General features: G+C 42.7%; 1 protein-coding gene across 3 annotated transcripts in view; it reads right to left on the bottom strand.

The window, feature by feature from the left end:
- Positions 1 to 8025: 8025 nt before the first annotated feature.
- OSMR (oncostatin M receptor) overlaps positions 8026 to 27236 on the bottom strand; it is a 345202-nt gene continuing 325991 nt past the window's right edge. The window contains exons 17-18 of one of the 3 annotated variants that reach the window (XM_069221326.1): positions 16306 to 16378; positions 8026 to 8942 (exon numbers count right to left, since the gene is read on the bottom strand). In XM_069221326.1, the coding sequence (XP_069077427.1) occupies positions 8283 to 8942; positions 16306 to 16378 (733 nt within the window). In that variant the 3' untranslated portion in view covers positions 8026 to 8282. The remainder of the gene's footprint in view (positions 8943 to 16305; positions 16379 to 27236) is intronic. The other 2 variants (XM_069221332.1, XM_069221330.1) reach the window with 2 other exon arrangements.

The following is a 27236-nucleotide window of genomic DNA, read 5'->3' as shown; positions in this document are numbered from 1 at the left end:
TATACAACAACCAATGAACATGGATGCATGGCATTATGACGTAACTGGACTGTAAGCAGCCCTCTTTTCTTGCTGCTTACAAGCCAGTTAAGTCATATTTTATCTCTTTTCCGTATTGTGTGTGTTGTAATATTCTTATTTTATATAGAAGCGCGGTTCGGCGCGTTCTTATACCTTTTGTGTCCCTCAAGTTTTTTTTTCTTTCCCCCTCGCGCTTCCCACACGCGCGCGCCGCTGTTCTCGGCGTTTCGCTCTTTCCTCAAGCGGTCGGCCGTTATTTCGGCTCGCGCTTGAGGAAAGACGAGCTCCACGGACGGCGCCTGCCCCAGCAGTCTCCTCAGACGTATTTTATAGGAACATTTATTTACTTACCAACGCGGTGTTCTTTCGCTCGGCGGTGTTCATTTTCTCTCTGCTAGTGAGGTTGCCTTTCGGCAAGCTGTAACTCACACCCCGGGGCGGGGCTTATTTTTTAGTTAAACTCCCCCTTTCTTATTAACTCTTAAGCAGCAGCGTGGGCAGTTTGTTAGTCCTTTTTTATTGCATTTCTTTGTTCTTTGACATAATGGAGTCTGGCAGTTCCCCATCTCCTCAGATTGACCAGGAGGAAGTGTCTGCCATTAAACAAGATATCAATCTGTTTATTCAGAATTCCGTACAGCAAGCTGTAAATACCTCTATGAATAAATTAACAAAAAATTTAGAAGGTTCAATGTTGAAAATGCTAAACAAGACTTTATCTACCCAGTCTGCAGGGGTTTGCAGTCAGCGCCTTTCCCCTAAACCAAAAGCTGTACGTAAGTTGGCGCTAAAGACTGGTGAGGTTTCCTCACCCATGGCAGAGGACGCGGTTCCTCAAAAGACTCCAAGTAAGGAGATTAATACGTCTAATGGTACATCTCTTAAAAGAAAGGCTAAAGCTAAACATGTTATATCCCCTCTGATAATCTCCTCTATTCCGGATACTGACGATGATGTACCTGATACAGATTCAGACGTCGACCCATCTGGTCATGATGACGGGAGCTCTTCGCCCATTACCAAAAAACTTAAATCCTCTGTCCCGGATACCTCCAATCCTATTTTAGATTCCGAAGGCGTACCTATGTTTGACCCCTCATTTATTTTACACCCTAATTCCACGGAATGGTATCCAGCAACCCATGTTGGAGATTATGTTTCAGCCAAGTTATTTAGCTCATTAGATAAACAAACTCGGGCTAAACTCAGATCCGAGTGCCCCCGTCCCGTTTTGGTGCACAAGTCTTCCACTACACCGGTTTTGGATCAACCCATTCTGACATTCTTTTCCAAGTTTGGCAAAGATCCTAGAAAAGGAATTGATAAAGCCTGGTCCTCCTGCCAGGATAAACTTTTAGACGTTATTGGTCCTCTTACCCGGATTTTTGACATGGCCGAATCCGCCAGGATTGATGGGTCTTTTATCGATCCCGAAGAATTGTCATTATGGGTCCAGAAATCGTTCTGTCTTCTGGGAAACGCTAACTCCGCCATATCCCAGGAAAGACGCAAGGGCATTCTCCTTAAACTAGACTCCAAATTGGTTCATCTCGCCTCTCTCCAATCTCAAGCCAAAACTGAAGGTTTTTTATTTGGTGAAAATTTCATTAAAGAAATAGGCAAATACGTCGCTACGTTCACTTCGCTTGATAAAGCTCAACAATCTTTAAAGAAAGTGTTTCATCAGCGGGTTTTTGTCAGGGCCGGCAGAGGCAGGAGCCGCTTTGCCGGCCGCTCCTACTATAACCAAGGTTCCCGTGGCAACTTCAACGCAGGATACCAAGAATTTAGACCTCAATTCTACCCGCAAAGATCCAGAGGATTTCGTTCCAGAGGATTCAAGAATAATAGAAATGCCAATCAAACAGGTAAATCCTTTTCCTTCTCTTTTTCCCGTGGGCGGACGGATTTGTCATTTTCTTCCAAATTGGCTATTGATCACCTCAGATCCTTGGGTTCTCAGTACAGTTCAGGGTTATATGATAGAGTTTTATTCAACTCCAACACAGTACATCGTCCCTCAGCTTCCTCAATTTTCTACAGACATGTCCGCTCTCATTTCTTCGGAGGTTCAGTCCCTCCTCCAGAAACAGGCTATTTCTCTCACTCATCCAGATCCCACAGGTTTCATCAGCTCCATTTTCCTGGTACAGAAGAAAAACAAGAAAATGCGTCCTGTTATCAATCTCAAACTTTTTAATCAGTTTGTAGTTTACCGCCACTTCAAGATGGAAACCATTCTCCATCTCAGAGACTCTCTATTGAAGAACGATTGGATGGTTCGACTGGACCTACAAGACGCCTACTTGGTCGTACCGATACATCCAGATCACAGAAAGTTTCTCCAATTCCAATGGCTCGATCGTTTCTTCCACTTTACATCTCTTCCTTTCGGTCTGTCATCAGCTCCATGGTGCTTCACCAAACTTTTGAAGCCAGTGGTAGCTCACCTCCGAGCCCAAGGTGTGAGACTCCTCATTTACTTAGACGATATTCTCATCATGAGTCAATCACCAAACCTGCTCAAGGAGCATCTCAACATAACATGTTCTCTCCTATCGAACTTGGGTTTCATTATCAACAAGGAAAAATCTCTTCTTCTCCCTTCCCAAAATATAGAATTCTTAGGTTTCCTCATAAACTCAGTTTCGGCCAATCTTTGTCTCCCCTCTGCAAAAATAAAGTCTATAAAGTCAGAGATTCTTCAAGTTTTACGCCATTCTTTCGTCTCCCTAAGGTCTCTTGCTCGTATCGTCGGTCTCCTTTCCTCTTCCATACAAGCCATATTTCCAGGCCCCTTGCATTATCGGGCTCTTCAACATCTAAAAATTCAGCATCTCCGAAAAGGGCTTTCTTACGCAGATATTATTCCTCTAGACTACGATTCCCGTACAGAACTACAATGGTGGACAGACCATTTAGATGCTTGGAACGGAAGAGCTATCTTTCCCTCAGCCCCAGATCTTGTATTAGAGTCAGATGCAAGCCTAACAGGCTGGGGGGCCCGCTGTGGTTCAATCTCGACTGGAGGTCTATGGTCGTTAGAGGAGTCCAGATTGCATATCAACTGTTTAGAGATGCTTGCAGGCTCCTTTGCGATCAGAAGCCTTGCAAAGAACAGGGTCCGTTGCGCTATTCTTCTCAGAATGGACAATATTTCAGCGGTTCGATACATAAACCATCTTGGAGGAACAAGATCCAAACCTCTGGCAGAATTAGCAAAGAGCTTTTGGGAATTTTGCCTTATAAACCACATTTCGGTTCATGCAGAATATCTTCCGGGAACTCTCAACTCGGTCACCGATTGGCACGCTCGCCATCTTCACGACTCGAGCGATTGGATGTTACATCCCTCGATCTTCCGTTTTCTTCAAAACAAGTGGGGACCCATGATGATCGACTTGTTCGCATCTCGTCTCAATTCACAACTTCCCCAATTTTTCAGTTGGCGCCCGGATCCTTTGGCTCTGGCCACAGATGCATTCCTTCAAGACTGGTCCAAGTGCCTCTCATACGCCTTTCCCCCCTTCGTCATGATCAGCAGGGTGTTAGCTCAGGTCCGACGCCAGCAAGCTACTTTAATTCTCGTTACTCCTTTCTGGCAATCTCAGATTTGGTTTCCAACCCTTCTGGAACTAACTACGGACTTTCCTTTTCTCATTCCCTCTTTCCCAGAACTCCTTTTAGATCCTCTCCAACGTCCCCACAGTCTCATCCTCGACAACGTCCTGTCCCTTCCTGCATGGAAAATTTCTGGGGTTCCAGAAGTTTCCCTCTTATTTTGGCACAAGCTTCAGAATATATCAGACAATCATGGGCTCCTGGAACATCGAAAGCTTATAAATCAGCTTGGGCTTCATGGCACAGCTGGTGTTTGGGAAAACACATCGATTCCCTTTCAACAGATGTCTCCTTTATAGTAAATTTCCTCGCAGCCGAAGCCAGTAAGGGCAAAGCATATCGTACTATCAATCTATACAGATCAGCCATCTCTTCTCATCATAATTTCGTCAACGGGAACCCTGTGGGCGAACACCCACTGATTTGTCGTCTTTTGAAGGGAGTAAAGTTTGCCAATCCTCCATTACCTAAATACAGATTTTTATGGGATGTTAATGTTGTTCTACATTTTTTCCTTTCATGGCCTGATAATTCCTCCCTTTCTTTGAAGATGTTGTCTGCTAAACTCACCATGCTATTGTGTCTTGTTTCTATTAAACAAATTTCTGATGTTAAAGCCTTAGACATTACTGCAAGACAGTTTACTCCGTCTGGTGTAATTTTTACTGTGTCTCGTAGAACTAAAACAAATCTACAGTCTGTTTTCTATCCATATTTTCCTGATCACCCCAAATTATGTGTTGCACGATGTTTAAAAGCTTATGAACTTATGACTGCACATCTAAGAACGTCCTCATCACATCAATTGCTTATCTCCTTCAGGAAACCTCATAAACCAGTGGCGTCGCCTACCTTGGCTCGCTGGGTTAAATGGATTATGTCCTTGGCTGGTATTGATACTTCTATTTTTGGGGCTCACTCTTCCAGAGGTGCGATGGCTTCTAAAGCCTTTTGGACAGGTTCCCGCCTTGAGGACATTCTTAGATCTGCAGATTGGTCTAATGACAATGTTTTTAGAGTATTCTATTGTAAACCAGTAAATAATGTGTCTTCGAATATCATTAATTTGCTTTAAACTCGCATAATAGGAGCCTCCGGTCTTGCCATAAAATGTAGATTTTCCTAGTTTTAATGACGGAAAGTCTTAATTTTATTAAAGACACGGAGGCGAGTATTATCCCACCCTGATGTAGTAACTACTGTTACATTTTTTCTTTCCCATCCCTTTAGTGTCAACAGCGTCTGTCCAACCTGCTACCTAATCGTTACAGTCAGGATGTGGAGAACCCTTCAACGTCTTCCATATCGCCTTATCCTCTTCTCTGCCTGGCGGATCATCATTGTGCTTCTCTTAATCATCAGTTTCCTGGACTTATGAACTTTTGCTCTGAATTGTTATCGTTTATTATGGCTATTCTTATTTTGGCTTCAATTGTTCCTTTGTTTCGTTCTAGCTGACGTGTTTTAGCGCAAGAAAAGAGGGCTGCTTACAGTCCAGTTACGTCATAATGCCATGCATCCACGTTCATTGGTTGTTGTATATGTACTTCAGAATGTTTCCCATTGGCAGATTTCTTCTGCTTTCATGGGATTTGTAGTTTTTTCATTTGCTGCTGTAATAATTAAAGCAAGAAAAGAAGGCATAATACTCGCCTCCGTGTCTTTAATAATATTAAGACTTTCTGTCATTAAAACTAGGAAAATCTACATTTTACTAACGTAAATAATTTTTTCACAGTATAAATTACACATGCGTTACTTACTCCTACTCACAGGCATAGGCCAGTCATTAGTCAGACAACTGCTCTTAGGTTTTACATTTTAAAAATTGCAGTGATATTTCCTACTGTTATGAGATTTTACTGGGTAAGTAGGATCATGGCTGTAAGATCTGCTCATAGTTAAAATCTGAATGGAATCACTACAATGGTAGGAAACTTAAATGTGACTTCAAAGTTGAAACCTAGCAAATTTGTACAAAATCTCAAGACTACATCTGAATTTGGAGTTTCACCACATAATAGGTAACCTATAGACTGACACACAATATGTTAAGTTTTTCCCTGTGAACTAGGACCACAATATTTCATAGTCAATCAAACTATCAATCGGGATTTGTAGAGCACAGCTAATCACTGGTGAGGGTATCCAGGCACTAGGATTCTGCTGCTGTCAGTCATGAGCCAGGTCTTGAGTTCTTTCCTTAATTTCGTCAGAGAGGACTCTGTAGGGAGGTGGAGGGGAAGGTCGTTCCAGGCTTTGGCAGCAAGGTAGGAGAAAGAGTGTCGTCTACTGTGTCTTCAACGGATGCGGGAAGTGTAAGCGAGGGAGGCGGAGCATAGGTGTCTGGATGGTTGGTGGTAGTTTAGGCGGTGGTTGATGCATGCTGTTCCTTGGTCATGGAGGACATTGTAGGTATCAGTATCCTGAAATGGCATATTTTCCGACTGGTGAGCCAATGGAGGTTCTTGAGGTGGGGGTGATGTGGGTCCATTTGGTGAGGTTGACGATGAGTCTGGCAGCTGAGTTCTGTATCATCTGGAGTCTCTTCGGGAGTTGGGTGATGGTTCCTGCATACAGAGCGTTGTCATAGTCGATTCAGCTGATGCCTAGGGCTTGGGTAGTTTTCCTGGTGTTGAAGGGGAGCCATCTGAAGATCTTAAGGAGGATGCAAAGGGTGTAGCTGCACACAAATGTGACTTCGTTGATCTGGCATTTGATGGTGAGTTTGCTGTCCAACATGATGCTAAGATTGCAGGCATGGTCTGTCGGTGTCTGTCTGAGCTCGGAGGGCACCAGGTATCGTTCCACAGTGAGGTGTTGTTTCCAAAGACCAGCACTTCCATCTTCTCTGTGTTGAGTTTCAGGCAGTTGGTCTTCATCCATTCTGCAACGCTCATCATGCAGTTGTGTAAGTTGGACCTGGTGGTGGAGAGGTCTTCTGATAGCGAGAAGTTGAGCTGGTTGTTTTCTGCATAGGAAATGATGTTGAGGCCATGACATCTCATGATGTTTGGCGAGGGGCATAATGTAGGTGTTGAATATGGTGAGTATTGGAAATGGTCCTTTTTGCAGGGTTATCTCCATACCTTTAGCTTCTGACCTCCTGTTTATGATCCTGTGCTTAATTTCATTTTTGCTGGCTTTAGGACTCTGTGTATTTTACCACTTCTGACCAGTGCTAAAGTGCAGGTGCTCTCTGTCTAAACAGTGTTGGTAATTGGCTTATCCGTGATTGGCATATTTGATTTACTAGCAAGTCTTTACTATAGTGCACCAGGTGTGCCCAGAGCCTGTAAATAAAATGCTGTTAGTAGATCTGGAGCACTGATTGTGCCACCCACATGAGTAGCCCTGCCAACGTCTTTGGCCTGCCTTTGCCGTGCCTGTGTATGCAGTTTTAAACTGCCATTTCGACCTGGCAAGTGCACCCACTTGCCATGACCAAACCTTCCCTTTTACTAAATGTAGGTCACCCCTAAAGCAGGCCCAAGGCAGACCCATGGGCAGGGTGCAGTGTATTTAAAAGGTAGGACATGTACTGGTGTGTTTTACAAGTCCTGATAGTGAAATACTGCTCAATTAGTTTTTCACTCTTACAAGGACTATTTCTCCCATAGGGTAACAGGGATTGCCTTGACATATCTTTTAAATGCAATTTCCCAATGGGTGCAGATAGAGATGTGGAGTTTAGGGTTTCTAAATTCACAATGTAAAAATACATCTTTTGGTGAAGTTGGTGGTTAACTTGTAAGTTTGAAAATGCCACCTTTAGGAAGTGGGCATTTTCTTGCTTACCCATTCTGTGTCTCTGCCTGGCTGTAGAATACACGTCCTAGTCAGGATGACAGTTGGGCTGTTTGTGAATTAACAATAGACAGTCACACAAAGGGAGCTGAGATGTGCCCTGCGTATCCTGATGGGTCTTCCTGGGCTAGAGTGGTTTGTACATTTGAAAAATACATTTGTGACTGGATAAATGCTTTGTACGCCGGGGCCAATGTCCTAAGATTGGCCATTCACAGCGCACAATTCATGCTTCATATTTATTTTAAATTCATAACTTCAGTAATCCAAAAATCAGTAAACAATAATGTTCATTTATAATTTGTATGCATAACATGTAGTGTGTGCACATGGCTGTAAAGCAGCAGAGCAATGTCCAAAGAGGTGATAGTAAAAGGGCCGGGGATGCTGTGGGCTATGGGTTGGGGGGTGAGTGTTGGAGGAGAAAAGGTGGGACACTCTGTGATGGGGATGGAGCAGGAGGTGCAAGCATACTTTATAATTCATAATCTATTCTTTTGTAGTAACCACAGCAATTACCACCACAACAGTCCTTCTTTACCACTGAAACATTCAAATTTAACTGACAAACCATTTATCTAAACTTTTCACATCTTTATTGCTTTTGTTAAGTTTTTGGCTTTCTGTAGTGCTTTCATTTAATTCATGTCCTTTACTATAAAAAGTTAGTTGGTTTATCTGGAGCCAGACCCAACCTCTCTTGTAGCTGGTTTCCCTCTGGCACTCATTTGTCCTTCACGATATACAAGTGATCACACTTTATATTGTCTTCATTGTTCAGCCATTTCTGATGCAGTGCAAAGGACACACATGGTTGTCCCAAACATTACATCCTAAAGTAAAAACATCTCTGAGTGAGTGGATACCGGGCTCGCCTCTGGACTGCTGTCTTGACCAGTGACTGACTGTACCCGCTCTAATTTAAAGTCTGACTGGGCCTTGTAACTTGAACATTGGTCTTTAAAAGATGGATCCTGCAGCTCAATTAACTTAAAGGAAGGTACATTAGTCTGTTCTAAATACTTAGATTCATCTTCAGTGCTTGATAGACAACTTGGTATATTAGGACAGCAGAGTTTATCTGTGAGGGCTGTATAAGGCTGTGGCTGGGTTTGTGGTTGGTATAACAAGCCGGGAATAATTTTCATGTTATTGGTTTCTGATGTTTCCTGCTCAAAAAAAGTAAAAACGGGATCATGTTCATCTTGAGACACATAGGTGTGATTTTCAAAATTGCATCTTAAATCTGTGCCAGGAGGAGTGGGATTGACTCCCAGCTGTGACGTTTCGAAAGAAACATAACCAGGGTTGGTGGACATTTCACCAACAGCAAAGGTCGGATTCTCTTCCATCAGTGGGTCATCACAGCAATCGGTGTCAGTAGATACATTTTTATTGCTTGACTGTAGCTCCTCGCCAGCTTCTCTCTTCACCACCTCAAGCTTTTGTGGAATACAGTCTTCAAGATTCAGCACTACTTTTCCAGAGCTGCCCTATAACGGCAAATGGAATGGTATAAATATTAGGATAGGGTTTGGTCATTAAAAACTTTTCAGACAGGTTCAATCAAAAATGCATGTTCACCTACTGTCAGGTGAATGATATTTGCCAAAGTTCTGCATAATAGGAAAGAAAGATGATAGCTTATGATAGCTGCATGCAGATGCAATAATTACAATGCCAATGCCTATCCATGTCAATATAGGCAGGGATCTATAGAGAGGATGCGAACACACAATGATTGATATGGTGGATTAACTTTTTATAAAATGTTACCTATGACAGAAGCATATTTTAATGTAAGCAGGGAGAAACTCAGGAGGTGGATAAGATGTGGCCAAGCAGCAAGAGGTACCGCCATAGAACCTAGAGACCCAGGTCTGAATCCGAGCCTTGGCACTTGACTCAACACTGTGTGATTCTGGGCAAATCACTTATTCTCCCTGTGACTACAAAAGGTGTGTTACATGTATTTGTGTAATCACCACTTGATGTACACGACCTTGTTTATACACTCCCAGACCCTCATGCCTGTTTCAGCCCTCTTTTGCTATGCGGTCTTTAAGGGAGATGCCAACTTTGGAACGCTTCAATGATGATTATAAAATAATGACCAGTCCCAACACTCGAACATGAAGATGCATTGAATCTTTTCTGATGACTTCCATTTTGGCCTGCATTCTATATTTTTTGTCATTCAATGTAAGGTCAGATTTGAAAAACATACAAAGCAAACACATTTCTCTCTGGGCCCTTCGTTTGAATTCAAAGACGCCAGGCAAAATAAGTGGAAAGTGTCTTAAACCACATTTAAATGAGCTTCATTTGATATGCGCTTATTAAAATCGTGTCAACTTACTGACACACATCCTAGCAGAGATAGTTAATTTCTTGCTAGCGTAGATTTGAATGGTTTTAGTTTTTAACTGTTTTATGAATCTATACAACCCCACCCGATCATCTGTATTTCTAGGAGATAAACAATGTAACATCCTCCCTCTTCTACTCTTACCATCTGCAGTTTCTCAAACAATTCGATAGTTGGATTTTCTTGCAGTGTTCTTATATTAGGCTATTTTTCACTTGCTCTCAGGATAAGAGAGAAGGATGAGTCTAATTCATTAATTCATTCCGTTTTCAATAGGATATTTGGCATATTTGCTTGCAGGCATAAAACCATGAAGTGCAAGTGTGCAATTTAACAATATTAAATGCCAGTGTGGTGAGATTTAGTTATTCAAGGTCAAATTTAATTTTATTTTCATTTTCAAACATTACACTTTGTAATTTCAGAACTGCTGAAAATATTCTTTTTTTATTTACAATTAACGTTTTGAAGCCCCAAAATATAATCTTACTTTCTCATATGTCAACCTTCGTTCAGGTTGTCCCCCTTATAGCATCTGCAGTTTTTAGGTCTGGCTCGAGAGTGCATCTCTCTGAAAAATGTATTGCTTCCAAGATATGTAGAGTGGCTCTGGGACAGCCTCTTTAACCATTGGCTTTTTTTTTTTTTTTTTTCAGCCTTTACTTTGTGAGAAAAGGAATCATATACTAGATCAGCCCAGAGAATGATACATCTTTAACACAATGTTATTGGTTGTTTGTCCTATCAATTCACCGTCTAAGAAGTGGTTCCACACGATGCATGATAGACTATTTTACAACATCATGACACTAGTCTCATGTAATCCTTTATCTCGTACATGTAGTATATATAAAAACAATCCTTTTTGGTTATTTTTTTTAATGCCAGATACAGTGATTTACCTTGAGGCCAAACAAATGTATGGATAATGGGGAAACAAAGCTTTTCTGTCACTAGCAACCACATTCAGTCGCGGCTGCCATTAAGATTCAGTGCCCCGCAGCCCCTTGTTCCTGCCCCTCACTCTGCTGAAAAATAAATTCAGCAAACTGCTGTGCTGCACCCCTATTGGTCAGCCTACGAGTAAGAACACAGTAGAAATATAAGAGCCCTACTCCTACCCCAAAGTCCAACCACCCTCCCCCCACCATCCAGACCGAATCCTAAAGTCCAACTCCCTCCTAAACCCAAACCCAAGGACCCCCTTCCATACCCAAGCCTCCCCACCTACTGCCCCCCGAGGTGCCTCCCTGCTCCATTGATGCCCCTTTCACGTGGAGGACTATTTGCAGTCAGGAGTCAAGTTAGGGCTATGGAATGTGCCCTATGTGCCTAGGGCAAATTTAGACAAAGGACTGGCCAGTAGGCCAATTTTGTAAGTAGCTATGTTTCATATTGATAACGTGGAATACATCTGCCCACAGAAATGTGGATGTCAAGGTGAAGTACTTGTCCTGGTTTCCTTCTACAAGGTGGTGTGATATCTGTGTGCTACTGTGTGTGTTGTTTGTGTATGGGTTGTGTCTGTGTTGTTGCATACGCTGGGTAGATGACTTGTGCCATGGGAATGTTGTGGCCTGTGGCATTGTATGGTAGTGGTGTGTAAGTCTGTGTTTATGGTGCTCCACCTGTGAATTCCTTAGTATGTTGGTTGTAAGTGGCATCTCACCTGTGTCATTGTTTGGATGTCTGTTCGGTGATATTGATTGTGTGTTCTTTCAACATACAGCTTTTTCTTTGTGTGGTTGTGTGGTGTTTCTCGACTTGTCTGTGAATGACTGCGTTTGTGTGTTTGTGATGTTGTCATTGTGTGATTGTGGGGTGTTGTGTATGGATGTGTATGACTGTGTTGGTGGTGGTTTCCGCCGGCCTGGAGATGGCTACCGCCTGTGGCAGTGGTCCAACCGCACTGGTGGAAAGCTGGCTGTGTTGAGTTGGATTCACAGCCGTAGACGTAATATGGGGGTCTGCACCACCAGCATGGCAGCGGTCTCACCGCCACTCGGTTTCCGCCAAACTCGTAATGAGGGCTTTAGTCTGTGCACACTGTTCAGTACTGCAGTTTCTCTGTACGTACAACAGTGTGTCATTTTAAACCCATACACTGCCGTTACACACATTTACCACTTCACTTTCACTCAGCACATTTTCATCACGCACAAACTTCCATACCAACCTGATGAAGGATAGGGGTGAGTTCACACACAGCAGCGGAACTTTTGAAAAAAGGTGAGTGAGCCTGTATGTCTCACTCCAGTGACTCAGGGTAAAAAGAACCTGTTCACTACTACTGGTCACTACAGAGTATGCTGCCATCACCACACCATGCTTGTGCTGTCTAACTCCTGGTGAAAGAAGTAGCTTTCCACCACTAAGAGGGTAGCACTTTGGGCACCCATCCCGGTCTAACAAGACCACAATCCGTGAGACAGGTCTATGTCATGGCTCACTCCCATGATTCCCGTTGACCTATGACAAAATAAATCAGCATTAGGGATCCGGACAACAATAAAGTGGTGTACTCAGGGCAGAGGTACACATCTTTTACCATGCAGAGGACTTTAGTGACATAACAACCAGGTACGGATTTACAACTTTCAGGAATTCACAAAGCTGAACAGAAGTGCAACTGGCAAGATGTAACTGTTGCCACTGCATTGAAATGGAACAAATTCTCTCGAAGGGCTGCGGGTACCTGGTCAGGACTCTAGGCAAATGGCAGTCTGGTGTACATACACACAAAGAAATGCCAGACTGTCACAGAAGCTTGGTATACCATTGACTGAAGCCCAAAAACAACTGGCATACAAGACATTCAAAGAGCACCGCAAGCCATGTGAGATTGATAATCATAATGTAAGAAGATAAAAACATTGAAAAGGGAAATAATTGTGGGTGGGGTAACATACTCTCTCTTAGTGTTGAAAAGTACAAAAAGGTAGGGGTTGTCTACATTGCGAACCATACCCACTGGGTGGAAAAACTTTCTCAGTAAGGTAAGAAAAATGCCAGAAAAAAAGTGTTTGACAGAGACACAAGAAATTAAAACAACCATATTCAAGGGCATTGGAAAATAGTATTTACAGCAAAGGCATAAATATAAATATACAACTCTGCACATTTAGCAAGATTGTAACAATATTTTGAATTAAGGGAGAAAGAAACTAGTTTAAACTGGAAGTGGGAAAACAACAGTAAATGTATTTGGACTTTTTAAGTGAAGGATTAGTTGAGATCTCAAGGGGAATTAAGATCTTTGGAGTACTAGCTTTCAAGGACTGTGAAAGTGTTTTTTGTTTTTTAAGAAATGCTTTTCCAGGAGAAGGATGCTGGAGCTTTCAATTTTGGTGTCAATATGAACTTGTAGATTTAGTTTAGTTTGTTAATGAGGGTGAATTCCAGGGAGTTGATGCATTGACTGCTGAGGTGGTGTGTAAACATTCAGGTCTGATAAGCATATTAAGCAGTTCTTAGAAAGGGACCGATAGATTCCATTTAAAGGTTGAGGCTAAGAGATGGAATGTAACAATAAGATACATATTTTTTGAATGCAGAGTGACTAGATAACGTATTGCAAAGTCTAATTTGTTGATGATGTTTTTTGACGTAGGTAGTAGTAGGAGCATTTCAAGAACGTTAATCCAAACCTATTTTATCTTGGAGGATTCTAAGTGGAGGATACAAAAGTCACTATTATCAAGGATCAATAATGCATCATCTACATTCAATGCAGTGGTCACACTACTAAAACCAGCTCTGCAGTCACAGGTGCTGGAAGTAGAGGTGGAGCACCCACCTGCCCAAATAACCATGCTGGAGTTCTGAAGGTAAACGAGCATCAAATGCCAGTCTAGCCTTTTGACAAATTGCTTCTTAAACTTTTAACTTTTCTTTCTCTTACAGCAAAGTGTGAGGATTTTGTAAATCTTGTAACACAATAAAATTCAAATACCTATAAATTAACTGTACAAATATTTTAAAAGAAACAATTAGGAAAGCACACATGAAGATCCTTCTTTCTAATTCTGAAGTAAGATGGAAAAAAGATTTGAACAGAATCAAAACAAATCAAGACACATTACTTGGTGATGCACAAATGTTAGATATTTGTTGAAACCCAGTTTTTACACATTATCGTTGTGCACAATGTAGTTTTATCAATACTTTTATGTATTTGCAAATTTAGTGGTCATTTCAATGGAAAATGTGCTGTCTGTAAATCTGTAAATTACAGTATGCTACCACACCACACTTTAGTAATGTATTTGTGACAGTGTACTCCTAAATGCAACACCACCTACATACTACACCCTTACTCTTGCTGAATGGGTGTGGCTCATTTGCGACACTTGGACATGTTATGTTTGCATTTTTCAGAATCCCTAACACTTTAGTGATGCAACATTGATGGCACTGATGGCAGCATGTCCAGTCTGAAAAGGGTTCCAGCACCACTGGCCAATTGATGGTTGTCAAATAGCCTGCCTTATGAAATTAACCTGAGTTGTAATAATACTTTCAAGGGGTTTCGCAAGGAATGGTTCTTGTTTTCTGGGCCAGCTACTGCTTTGTTTTAGAAGAAGAGTGACGTGCCATATATATAAGCATCAAATGCACAAAAGGTTATGAGAGAACTGCTTGCAATAAGCCTAACCACTGACAATTGCTCAGGTAGCATTCCAACTCATTGTTATTTTGCCCTCAATGCCACTTGAGATTTGACTTTTCCATATTTAAATCAGTTTTGGTCTTGCGCCAGTAGGAACAGTCCAGCCTGAACTACCAAGCCAGGTGCTCTCTGGAACAGAACACAAGCAACACTGGTTTCTCCTTGATTGGGCCTCTTCAGTCAGTGCAGCATGGCTACAGTGGCACAGTGAGCAAGGGTCCAACGTCTGGGCATACCCAATGCCACTTAGGGTGTTACATCAAACACCCAAAAGGTGATGGGAGGAAAGCCTGTTATAAGTCTTCAACTCATCATTCTTCTGCCCACCATTACATCTCAGGCTGGACCCAGCCATACGAAAATCAGTCTTGGTCCTGCTCACCTTCTGTGTGTTTCTGTCACTGGATAATGATTTTTGTCATTCATAGAGATACTGTTGGAACCTTTAACCTAAGTCTTGATAGAGGAGGAGGGAGTGATAGTCCCTTTCTGACCCAACAGAACTTTAGACATTTTGGAGATACTCAAGGAATACATGAAAAACATCAGCCAGAGAGAGGTACATAGCCAATCTGCTTATTAACACACACATCAAAAGAACAATAGCAGTAATTTTTGAACAATGTTTCTGGGTAACACATGAGTAACTTGTGTTTGTAACGATTACGTACATTTTTTGGTAAGTTGGGGGGATTAATCATTTTGAAGGGGTGAGCACCTGACGTCATGGGGGAAGCATTTATCAGGCTCTGTGTTTTAGTAATGTGAAGCAAGATAATATCAATAACGTAACAAGAGAAAGGGGTACAGAAAGATCCTTAAAGGTCACTAAGAAAATTACATGTATGTTTGTACAAGTGTGACTATAATTATAAATACAAAGACAATTAACTGATCTGTAGGGTGAGTTGCTGAAAAACATCTGTGACATCCATGACACTGTCTAGGGGAAGCAGTAACAACCTAAATAATGCATGAAGTATTCCTTCCCCAGCAAAATCAGATGGAAAAAAACAACCACATTGAGCACCATCCATAACAGAAACCCAGGAGAAAATTAAAATAGCAACAAATTAAATATTAGGATATGACGAAGTTGTAAATCTTTGTGAGGGTTTGGGGCCTCGGAAGGCCCTGCTCAAAGTTCATGATTCAATGTTTATGCTTGCAGCAGTCAATATAAGATGACAAATGAAGCTGATCGTGATAATAAAGGATTTTTGAATGATGGATTTGTGGTTAGGCTGGACTGCTACATGTTAAAGAAACGTTGGTAGTAACTGTTTAGATGTGTGTGAGCAGAGTGACATTTTGGACAAAACTGGAGCTCTATGACTATCCACTTTGTTATTGTAACTCATACTATACTTGCTTTTTGACTTGAAGTGAACTAGTCTATAACATAACGTGAAATGTTCTTAACACCTCTAAAAGTTCCACAGGTTCATATAGGATGGTGTCGCATTGGTGAGGACATTAGTTCTTCTATATTGAGCCCAGCAGATTAGAAGAATGACAAGTGACAGTAGAGTAACTATGTGTGGCTTTCCGCTGTATCTACTGATAACTACACAGTCACAGGACTGACCCCTTTTTTGCTATTTAATATTTTATAAATAATTCCTAGTTGTATTTGATGCAAGCAAGGTTTCAAAATGTGTTATAATGAATACTATTCAGCATAATGAGTAGTATCCAAGTATAAAGGTTATATGGAATGGAACAGTGAAGAAAGCAAATATACTTTTCAAGTATTGAGCTTGCAGCATCCCATTATATAGAAAATAACAGACATAAATTACATTGGCAAATGTTTTACCTTAATTGTGTCGCCCATCATTATTTTGCTCTTGTTTGGATCAGGGATTTGAGGATACAAGATGTCCTTTAACCTACATAATGCAGTGATAAGAAAACAAGTTTATATATTCTAATCAGCTGATCATCAAGGTTCATATGCATTTTGTCAGAGTTAATAACAGGTCAGATTGTAGCACTTTTACCTGTAGATAAACAGTTTTATTGTTATGACAAAGACAGAAGTTACCAGCCAGGATAGATACCCATCTACACACCGAGTGAAACAACTTTGAACTACACAAGATATTCAGTTGATATCACTGCACACCAGAACCTCCATTATCATTATAGTTTGGTGACCATCAACAGCTTACAACTGCACTACAAAATACAATTCAATAGGATATCTCATACGGTAATGTGTAATCAGGTGTGAACTCCCACCTATACCAAAGATAATACAAGATGTGTGCCTATGACACCTCTGACTAAACGTGGCCCTCATTTTCCCTTCTTTCATTTGTTTTGTTTTTAGTTATGCTCATATATGCTTTATTATTATAATTGGAATGCATTTATTTTGTTGTTCTTTATTATTTTATGTTACTTTTTATCCCCCTGCATACATAGACGTTGGAACTTCGTGTTTTTTCTTACGCTTACCCTTTTTCTGTGCTTCCACCCATGCCATACTGCCAGCCAGGTGTCCTCTGTTGTAGCCCTCAAAATAGAAGGCCCTAACAGATTTAAAACCACCTCCTCACCAGCCCTCAGGCCAAGGTAGGGGATGTAGTGATAACAGTCTACTACGCCTTCATGATCTTCTTCCTTATGCTGCCCTCTTGGCTGGAGACTGAGGTTTGACCCTTTGTACTTCTTCCAGTCTAAACTGAACCATTGTTTGGCTTGTGCTTTAGAAACTGGCATAAGCACCTATCTGTTTTGGTGAATTTTTATCTACGATGACTACGCCTCTGGTCCTGAAAGCCTTCAAAGCTATTTTGTTGGGAAAATGTAATAACTGGGCAGATGTCAACAACTCAATGCATCTTGCATGTCAATCGCAATACCACATATTGGCCTGATCTGAAGGGCCTTGTTGATATTCTTCTGATAGTCTGCTTTCACTGTACTGATCATGCTACTATTCTGTTTTCAGTGAATATTCCCTCCCCACTCCCACCACTAAGATTCATCCTAGCTTATCTTTAGACCCTGGTCCAAAAGCCTTCATTCGAACTTTCAGAACTAACTTTCCTTCTCCTCTCTCACCAGACTCACCTACAGAATAATTAAGGCATCCAATATACCTGTCAAGTCCTGTTCTGCATCATGCATTAAAGAGTTACTTCAAACATTCATTAGAGACAGCACTTACTTATAGTGTGCGCTCCTTCACCAACAGCCAAGTCCTTGACTTACTGAAATAAGAGATAATAACCCATGTCCTAAAGAAAACCAAATTCTGATGATTCTATTAATTAAAGATAAATCTCTAACTGTTAATTTTAATACAAAATTAGATGTTACTGGGGAACCCCAGGGGTATATGGTACAGAACAACCTGCTTCACACTCCCAATCAGGCTTCATAGCATTAAGAGGCAGCTAAACATCACTTATATATCAAAGATAACTTTGTAGCATTTTGCCCAAAAAACTAAACTTATGTTAGTACATTTATCTGCAGCATATGATCTGGTCAATCCTGAAAGTCTGCTGGCCAAGCTGAAGTTAACCATGAGGGACGATAATATTAGGAGTTTACAGGGGCTTCATCTAGCCCTCTTTATCGGTTGGTATGCTTTTGTGTCATTCATAGTTTGCCCCAACCCACGACAGCATATAGCATGTGGCAATAGGTCAGTGCATTTCAGGTATTGATTCATATCATGTGAGTGTTGACATTCTGCTGAGGTACGGTGTCATTACTCACAATGAAAGTAGTCACCTTCAGCTCTAGAAACTGGTAGGCCATGGTGTGTATTTTCCAATTGAATGTTTTACTTCTATATATACGTTTTTTCACTTATTAAAAGTTTATAATGGCCTGGCATCTTCCCAGACCTATACTTCCGGGTCCTAACTGCAACCTACAGTGTACTGCACACACACAGCTAACAGCAAATATTTTTTTAATTGTTTTTGAAGATGGCCATCCTGCATGGATGGGCAGCCATCGTTGAATGATCCTGTTAAACTTTTTCACATAAACATTCAAAGATGTCCACGTGTGTGCACATACACACACAGAAGGTTGGGTTTTCAATGTTTTTGTAATAATGATTTACCAAAAATATTTTTTATAAATAAGCATTGGCAAAGCCAGTAGGCTGACAGTCAGTGCTGGACCTGTTTGGTTTGCCAATGCTTTTCCGCAGAATTTCCACTTTGCACAAAATTCTAATGGAAGTAAACTACATTGAAGACAACATACAAGATGTCCCCTTTGTTAGACCTGACAGCCTAAGTGTGCCCTTCCCCCTCAACTTCTTGTTCAACTCCTCTAATTTTCTTACCTCGTTTTCGCTGGCTTTAGGACTCTAAGTGCTTGTGCTCTCTCTCATAAACATGATAATATTGGTATATCCCCAATTGGCATATTTAACTTACTTATACATCCCTAGTACAGTGTGCAACATGTGCCAGGGCCTGTAAATTAAATGCTACTTGTGGGTCTGCAGCACAGATTGTGCCACCTACTTAAGTAGCCCTCCAGCTACGCAGAGCCTATACATGCAGTTTTACACTACCATGTCGACCTGGCAAACATAAACCTTTTGCCAGGCCCAAAGCTTCCCTTTTTATAGATATATGTCACCCCTAAGGTAGGCGCTGGACAACACAGATGACAGGATGCAGTGTATGTAAAAGGCAGGACCTTTAAGTTTTATACGTCCTGGTACTGAAAAACTCCAATAGTCATTTTTCACTACAGCAAGGCCTACCTTTCCCAGAGGATAGCATTGGGATTACCGTATTACATTTTATAAGTGTAATTCACAATCTGTAAGAGATAAATCTTATGAGTCTAAGTTAGGTGTCTCTGAAATCACAATTTAAAATTACAACTTATGGTGAATTCGGATTTTAAAATGTAATTCTGAAAATGCCACTTTTAAAAAGTTGGTGTAGGAAGCTGTCTCTGTATAAACTATATCAAAATATAGGGGGTTATTCTAACTTTGGAGGAGGTGTTAATCCGTCCCAAAAGTGACGGAAAAGTGACGGATTTACCACCAGCCGTATTACGAGTCCATTATATCCTATGGAACTCGTAATACGGCTGGTGGTATATCCGTCACTTTACCGTCACTTTTGAGACGGATTAACACTCCTCCAAAGTTAGAATAACCCCCATAGTGTGTGCAGGATCCAGGGGTTCCCGAAGAGGCTTGACAGAGGCAATAATAGATAATACCAATGCTCTATTTGTGGTAGTGTGGTCGAGCAGTTAGGCTTATCAGAGGATAGTGTTAAGCATTTGTTGTACACACGCAAGCAATAAGTGAAAACACACACTCAATGACTCAACTCCAGACCAGTGGGTTTTTATGTAGAAAAATATTCTTTTGTTAATTTATTTCTAGAACCACAAGATTCAGTTTGCAGGTAAGTACATTACATGAAAGGTACTTTGCATAGGTAAGTTCAATACTTTGAATCAAATCGACATTACATACAGTTTTCTTTAAAATGGCAAAAAGCTATTTTAAAAGTGGACTGCAATTTTTTTACAGTTCCTGGCGGAGGAAAATACAGTACAGATTTGGAGGTAAGTGATCGACTTACAGTCTCTGGGGCATAGGTAGCCCACCATTGGGGGTTCAGGATAACCCCAAACATCCAGCACCAGCAACACAGAGCCGGTTAGGTGCAGAGGTCAAACAGGAGCCAAAATAACGTGGGCGGCTATGGAGACAGGGAGTACTCCGGTTCAGGTCTGCTTGCAGTTAAGTACCCGCGTTATCAGAGGGCAGACCAGGGCGGTTTAGAGGAGCATTGGGGGGGCCCCAAACAAGCACCCTCAGGGGAACGGGGGCGGCAGGGTGCAAACAGGGCATTGGGTTTCCAATAGAACCAAATGGGCGGACCAGGGGTCACTTAGGCGCTGCAGGCAAGGTACAGGGGGCTTCTCAGGCAAGCCACCAACTGGACAGGGAGGAGGGCCGCCTGCTGGTCACTGTTGCACTGGTGGTTGGTTTCTCTCGAGTCTGGCGACTGCGGGTGCAGTGCTTCTCCAGGCGTCAGATATCTTCATCCCGGGCAGCTGCGGTCAGGGGGTCCTCGGGATTTCCTCTGAAGGCGTCGTTGTGCAGGGGTGGAGAGGTCAGCCCTGGGTGGACACTTGGTCAGAATCACCTGGGGGTCCTCTCTGCCTGGTTGGTTCCTCTGACACGGGCCGGGGGCGTCAGGTGCAGAGTAGTTTTGGACTTATGCTTCTGGAGTGAGGTGGGAGTCCGTTTAAAGATGGTTGCTTTTTCTTCTTGTTGGACAGGGCCGCTGTCCACTGGAGTTTCTTGGTCCTCAGTGATGCAGGCATTCCTCTGGAGGTTTTTCAGGGGTAAATGGTCCTTTAGAATGCGTTGCTTTTCTTTTGCAGGGTCTTTGAAGTAGGAGACGGGCCGGTAGGCCTGAGGCAGAGTCAGTTGGTGTCTCCTTTTCTTCTCTGCAAGGTTTTCAGCTCAGCAGTCCTTCTTCTTTCCTTGAGGATGTCAGGAATCTAAATCTCTTGGCTCAGGGACCCCTTAAATACAAGATTTAGGGGTGTTTTTAGGGTTAGAGGGCAGTAGCCAATGGCTACTGTCCCTGAGGGTGGCTACACCCTCCTTGTGCCCACTCCCTTTGGGCAGGGGGCCACATTCGAATACCTATTGGTCCTAATCCTCCAAAGCAAGATGGAGGATTTCTCAAGGAGGAGGTCACTTCAGCTCTGGACACCTTAGGGGTTGTCCTGGCTTAGGAGTAATACATGCTGCAGCCCTTGGGGACCTTCCCTGGCCACACTTTTACAAGAGACTTAACTGTGTGCCAGGGCTGTGCCAATTGGGTAACAATGGTACCGTTTTTGGGAAAGAACACTGGTTCTGGGGCCTGGTTAGCAGGGTCCCAGCACATTTCCAATCAAAGCTGGGACCCACACTAGGCAAAAAGTGAGGGGTAACCATGCCAACAGTGGTATTTTCCTACAGTTGGCATTTTCTTCCTTTGGCCAATTGGTGCCTGCTGCTTGTCTCTCATCACTTGTCTGGGGTGGGTGACAGCTGGGCTTTGTGTATTCCCCCTAGAAACCCACACACAGCTTATGTGTGACTTAATGGACCTTGATAGGACATCCCAGCAAGATTGGAGGGTGGAGATGGTCACAACCTCACTTACACCAGAATAGGCTGTGACTTGTCCCCACACAAAGGCCTGCATACCCCCATAGTGAGTCTGGAGCCAGGGCAAGAAAGGGAGGACTTCTGCACACTTCAAAGGCCTGTCCTTGAAGTCTCCCCATTTCAAACGCCAAACTGAGTATAGGTATTGGACCTCTAACACCACCAACTCAGTACACTTCTGGACCTGTGACCTGTGACCACTCTGCCTGAAAGAAGGACTGCTGTGCTGCTGAGGGACTGCCACTCTGCTGAACTGCTGCTTTGTTGGACTCCTGCCTTGCTGCACTGCCCTGCTGATTGCTGTTCCCCTGTTTGGGTGAGAGTGACTCCACAGGCCAGCTGACTGGTTTCATGATCTAAAGTCTCAGGGACATAAAAGACTCCCAACCAACCTACTTCTACACGTGGACTTTGCCATCTGTGAACATGCCCTGCCAAATGGTGCAACCCCAGTCCTGGACCCTTAGAAGTGAGGCCTAAGGTGCTTACTCCAGCAGAACCAATGCATCCCCTGTCAACCCAAAACATCACAGCAGCTGTGAGATTGGAACTAAAGCATCGCTTCTGTTGTGTGAGTCAGAGCTGGTGCATCATCGCTGTTACGGGAGCAGACCTGGATGATCACTTCCAGACCTACTGCATCTCAGAACCGACACATCACTTCTGCTGCGTGGGGAAAATCAATGCATATTCTCTGCTGCAGGGATCAACACCATTGCATTGATACTGCTGCACCCTGCATCTTCGACATCGATGCAACCAGGGTGAAGAAACTTTTTTCAACTGGCCTCACTGGGTCTCTGTATCCGGCCCACGCTCTGTTAGAAATAGGGCTCTAGTTAACAGCAGTTTGCACCCTGTCCAAGTAGGGACCATTACTCGAGTCAGGGTAAGGGAGTCATACAGCTAAGATAACCCCTGGTAGCCCCCTTGGTAGCTTAGCTCGAGCAGTCAGGCTTATCTCAGAGGCAAAAGCACTCCACACAAGTTTAGAAAAATAGCCAATATTTATCTGAGAAAAACTTGACCGAAACAACACAAATCCAACATACGCAAGTAAAGATACACATTTTCAAACATTAAATCTTAGTATAGTGCTTAGAAACACAATAGCTCCAACTGGGGCGATCACAGCATCTTGAGGAGTTGCTTCCAACAGTCTGACACCACTTGTGAGGTAGTGCAGGCCAGTCTTAGTGTCACACCAACCTCAGGTACAATACCTTGGAAAACGATGAGGAAACAAAGACGTTGCATGGAGTTGGGAGGTGAGGTGTTGCTGGAGCCGGTACAACGTTGTTTCCATATTGCTACTGGGGAGGTGAGGAGCCAGTTCCTTACTGCTAGGCAGGTGAGGTGAGGCGTCGGTTCCTTGCGGTTGCATGGGGGTGATGCGGCGTCATTGACTAGATGTTAGTTCCTTACGACACAGTCAATGAATCCAGCAAGTCAAGATGCAAAGTGTCAATTTTGCGGTGTCGCAGTCACACCAGGGGCCACAAGTGCTGAGGCTGAGTTGGGTGTCACAGACATCAGTGACACAGAACTTGGGACTCATGCTGTGGCAGGACATTCGAAGGCACTGCGCGGCGGTGGGCCTCGGTTGTAGTTCACAGTCATTGCACTCAGTGGGGGCCCCAGCCCCGGTGCAGGCAAAGTGAGGAGTTGGACAGCGGCACCAGTTTCAGAGTCGCTCTGGAGTTGATGTGCTTGGTTTCTTCTTTGTTGCACCAGAGCTCACTTTAAAGGAACTGGATTTGGCACCACTCAGTGATTCAGAACTCTCAGCAAGAGAGCCCAGCCACTGGCAGATGAAGTCTTTGATGTCCCTAAGACTTCTTAACAGGAGGTAAGCTAAATTCAAGCCCTTGGAGAACCTTGGAAAGCAGGATGTATAAAGCAAAGCCCAGTCCTTTCACTCCCAGGACAGAAGCAGGCCAGCACAAAAAAGCAACAGGCAGAATGGCAGTCTGTCCAATATATCCAGCTCTTCTTTTTGGCAGAATGTCTTCAGTCAAGAAGTGTTTTGACTATGTGGTGTCAGAGGTCAAGTACTTATACTTTTCTCTTTTGGATCTTCTTTATTACTTATAAATGTTGTATTCCACATTGATTTGTTGGTCCTTTCTTTTCATATAGCAATGTAACACCATTAAAACTTACAACGATTACAACGAGGAGCAGAGGATGTGAGTGAGAGTAGGGTGGAAGCTGTTGGTGTTGGCTTATTTACCAGAGCTACATGTTAAACCCTTTTTCCCCTTTCTCAGTTTTTGCTGCATGTCTTCATTATAACACTGGAGATGAGCGGATTGACCTTGCATATTACCTGCTGCCGGGTGGTGAGTGTCAATTGGTTATCAATTGAACAGTACTTCAGCCTGCACACCGATGCCTATGCTGATTGCCTCCTTACCTCATAGAGCACCATCCGAGTCACCACCCGAGTGTACATAAGCAACCGCCTTCTGTCTGCATCTACTGTAATGCTTGCTTACCATAATTATTTCCATTTAAATGTTATCTTTGCTCTATGCATAAGCAAACGTCTATGCGTGTCTGGTGGCCATTGTGGTTGCCAATCAATGTCACAATGAACATTAAGGCCTTTCTGCTACGTAGTGGCCATTTTGTCAGCCTAGCGTGTCTCATTGCTGGGGCCAGGCAATTCCAACTGTATGGTACATTGAATACATTGTGACATTTGTCACTTTTGCGGAAACATTTGTCACTCATTAGTAGGAGTTACTGTTCAACATGCAAGCCATCAGCGCTCCTCCACCTTTCCTGCAATCTCCTGGCAAACCACCCATAGTATCAAAAGAATGGTTTCAAACATTTAATGCATTTTTAGGTGCTATTGATGGTTCTAAATTTAAACCTGAAAGGAAGTGCTGGCTTTTAAAACATTCACTTAGTATGGAGGGCTAAAAAAATACTCGCATACCAGACCAGAAGATGGAGAGGATAAAATGGATGAGTATGGTATGATAGTAAAGAAGCTGGATAAACATTTTGGCAAACCTCCCAATTTACTTCTCAGGAGGCATAAGTTCTTCACAAGAGAAAAGAGTTGCATCTTTACAAATTTGTGCTGCTAAATGTGAGTTTGGCATTTTCACCGACCAGCTTATCATAGATCAGCTCATTTCTAGATGTTACAATAAAAAGATCCAGGAAAGGCTACTATCATGCAAGAACTCTTCACTTGAAGAAGTAGTGGCTATTTTCAGCAGCAAGCAGGAATGAAAATATTCAGTCAAGGAACTCAACAAAGATAAACAAAATTGTACCTTTAGTGATAGATTCAGGTTCAAAAATATCTATTATTTCGAAACATACCTTTCAAAGTAAAGGTTTTGCACATGAATTAGAATTGCCTGATATAAACCCCTTAGGGTATAATGGCTAAAAAACTGGAACATTGTTTCGATTCAATAATACAATTCACAGGGCTAGAATTTCAAGGTTAGGTGTATGTTTCTCACCAAGGTCCAGACATCTTGGTTTGGCATTAACAGGGATGTTTGAGGATTGTGTTGAGGCCAAGTAGAACAGACCAAATTTTATCAGTGGAAGGGATAGTGTATATATTACGGGTTGTCAACTATAATCAGTATTATTGAAGCACAGTGAGATTTTTTAGGAAAAGCTTGGTAAACTAAGTGGATTTGAGCATGTCATCAAAATCCAGTGCACCTGTTAAGCATAAACGTAGATGTGTTCCATTGAGCATTAGGAGCAATTTGGATGAATTTTGTTCCCAATTAAACAATGGTATCATTGAACCAATTGAGTCACCTTTATGGTTATCCCCCATTGCTGTTGCCTCCAAGAACCAAATTTGACATTAACCTTTTTGGTGCCATGGATTTAATGGTAATGTCCGGTGGCGCAGGTAACCATCACGTCCTTGCTCTGGCCCGGGGGGGGGGGTGTTAGCACTCCACCCATGGGCCTCCCACCCACCCCTCAAGGCAGGGATGGAAGGGGATCGGGCTGCAGAAATGCCCACTAGACACCAGGGATTGTATTTGTTTTGGTATAGAAAATGCTGGAGGAGCGACCCCTGGGGCATGGGGTCGCTCCCCTGGGGGGTATTTTTTCAGGCCTTTTCTGCTCCCCCTTGGGGGCTGTTCGGGCTATTAATTAGGCCCATCTGCCCCCGAGGCAGGCAGAAAACCCTAGACACCTTGGATTATTTACTTATACTGATAAAAATCCTGCCCCACTTGTCAGCCTCAAAACTTTTTGTTCAAACTGCCCTTTTGGACCCGCTTTAGTTCCCCCTCAATTTCGACATGTTTTTGTCTCTTCCCTGTATCATTTTATTGGGAGACTGAGGGGAACGTTGGGTGGCAGGAAATTTGTGCCGGTGCAGTAATCCCACACAGAAATGTGGGAAAATTTGATTTTTTTAGCTAAATTTGAGGTTTGCTGAGGATTCTGGGTAAGAAAACACTTAGGGATCCACACAAGTCACACCTCACTGGACTCCCTTGGGTGTCTAGTTTTAAAAAATGTCTGGGTTTGGAAGGTTTTCCTAGATGGCTGTTGAGCCCAGGACCAAAAACGCAGGTGCCCGCCGCAAAAACAGGTAGTTTCGTATTTGATCATTTTGATGTGTCCACGCAGTGTTTTGGGGCATTCCTGTCGTGGGCAATAGGCCTACCCACACAAGTGAGGTACCATTTTTATCAGATCTGGGGGAGTGCTGGGTAGGAAATAGTTGTGCCTCCCCTCAAATTCCAAAACTTTGCAGCACTGAAATGTGAGGAAAAGTGCTTTTTTGCCAAATTTTGAGGTTTGCTAAGGATTCTGGGTAACAGAACCTGGTGAGAGCACCACAAGTTACCCCTTTCTGGGTTCCACTAGAACCACTAGTTCCACTAGGTGTATAGTTTTCAGAAATGTCCAGGTTTGCTAGGTTTTCCTACATGCCGGATGAGCTAGAGGCCAAAATCCACAGCTAAGCACTTTTACAAAAAACAGGTCAGTTTTCTTTGGGAAAATGTGATGTGTTCATGTTGTGTTATGGGGCATTTCCTGTCACGGGTACTTGGCCTACCCACACAAGTGACGTACCATTCTTATCGGGAGACTTGTGGGAATGCTGGGTGGATGGAAATGTGTGGCTCCTTTCAGATTCCAGAACGTTCTATCACCGAAATGTGAGAAAAAAGGTTTTTTTTGGCCAATTTTTGAGGTTTGCAAAGGATTCTGAGTAACAGAACATTGTGACAGCCCCACAAGTCACCCCATTTTGAATTTCCCTAGGTGTCGAGTTTTCAGAAATACATAGGTTTGCTAGGTTTTCTTAGGTGCCGGATCCAAATCCACAGCTAGGCACTTTGCAAAAAACACATCAGATTTCAGTGTAAAACTGTGAAGTGTCCATGTTGCGTTTCCTGTCGCCGGTATTAGGCCTACTCACACAAGTGACTTACAGTTTTTATCAGTAGACTTGGGGAAACACAGAATAGAAGAACAAGTGTTATTGCCCCTTGTCTTTCTCTACATTTTTTCCTTCCAAATGGAAGACAGTGTGTTAAAAAGACGTCTATTTG

This window comes from Pleurodeles waltl, chromosome 1_1 (assembly GCF_031143425.1).
Source record: "Pleurodeles waltl isolate 20211129_DDA chromosome 1_1, aPleWal1.hap1.20221129, whole genome shotgun sequence".
NCBI lineage: Eukaryota > Metazoa > Chordata > Amphibia > Caudata > Salamandridae > Pleurodeles > Pleurodeles waltl.
Note: the sequence above shows the minus strand (reverse complement) of the source record. Positions and strands in the feature narration are given on the sequence as shown.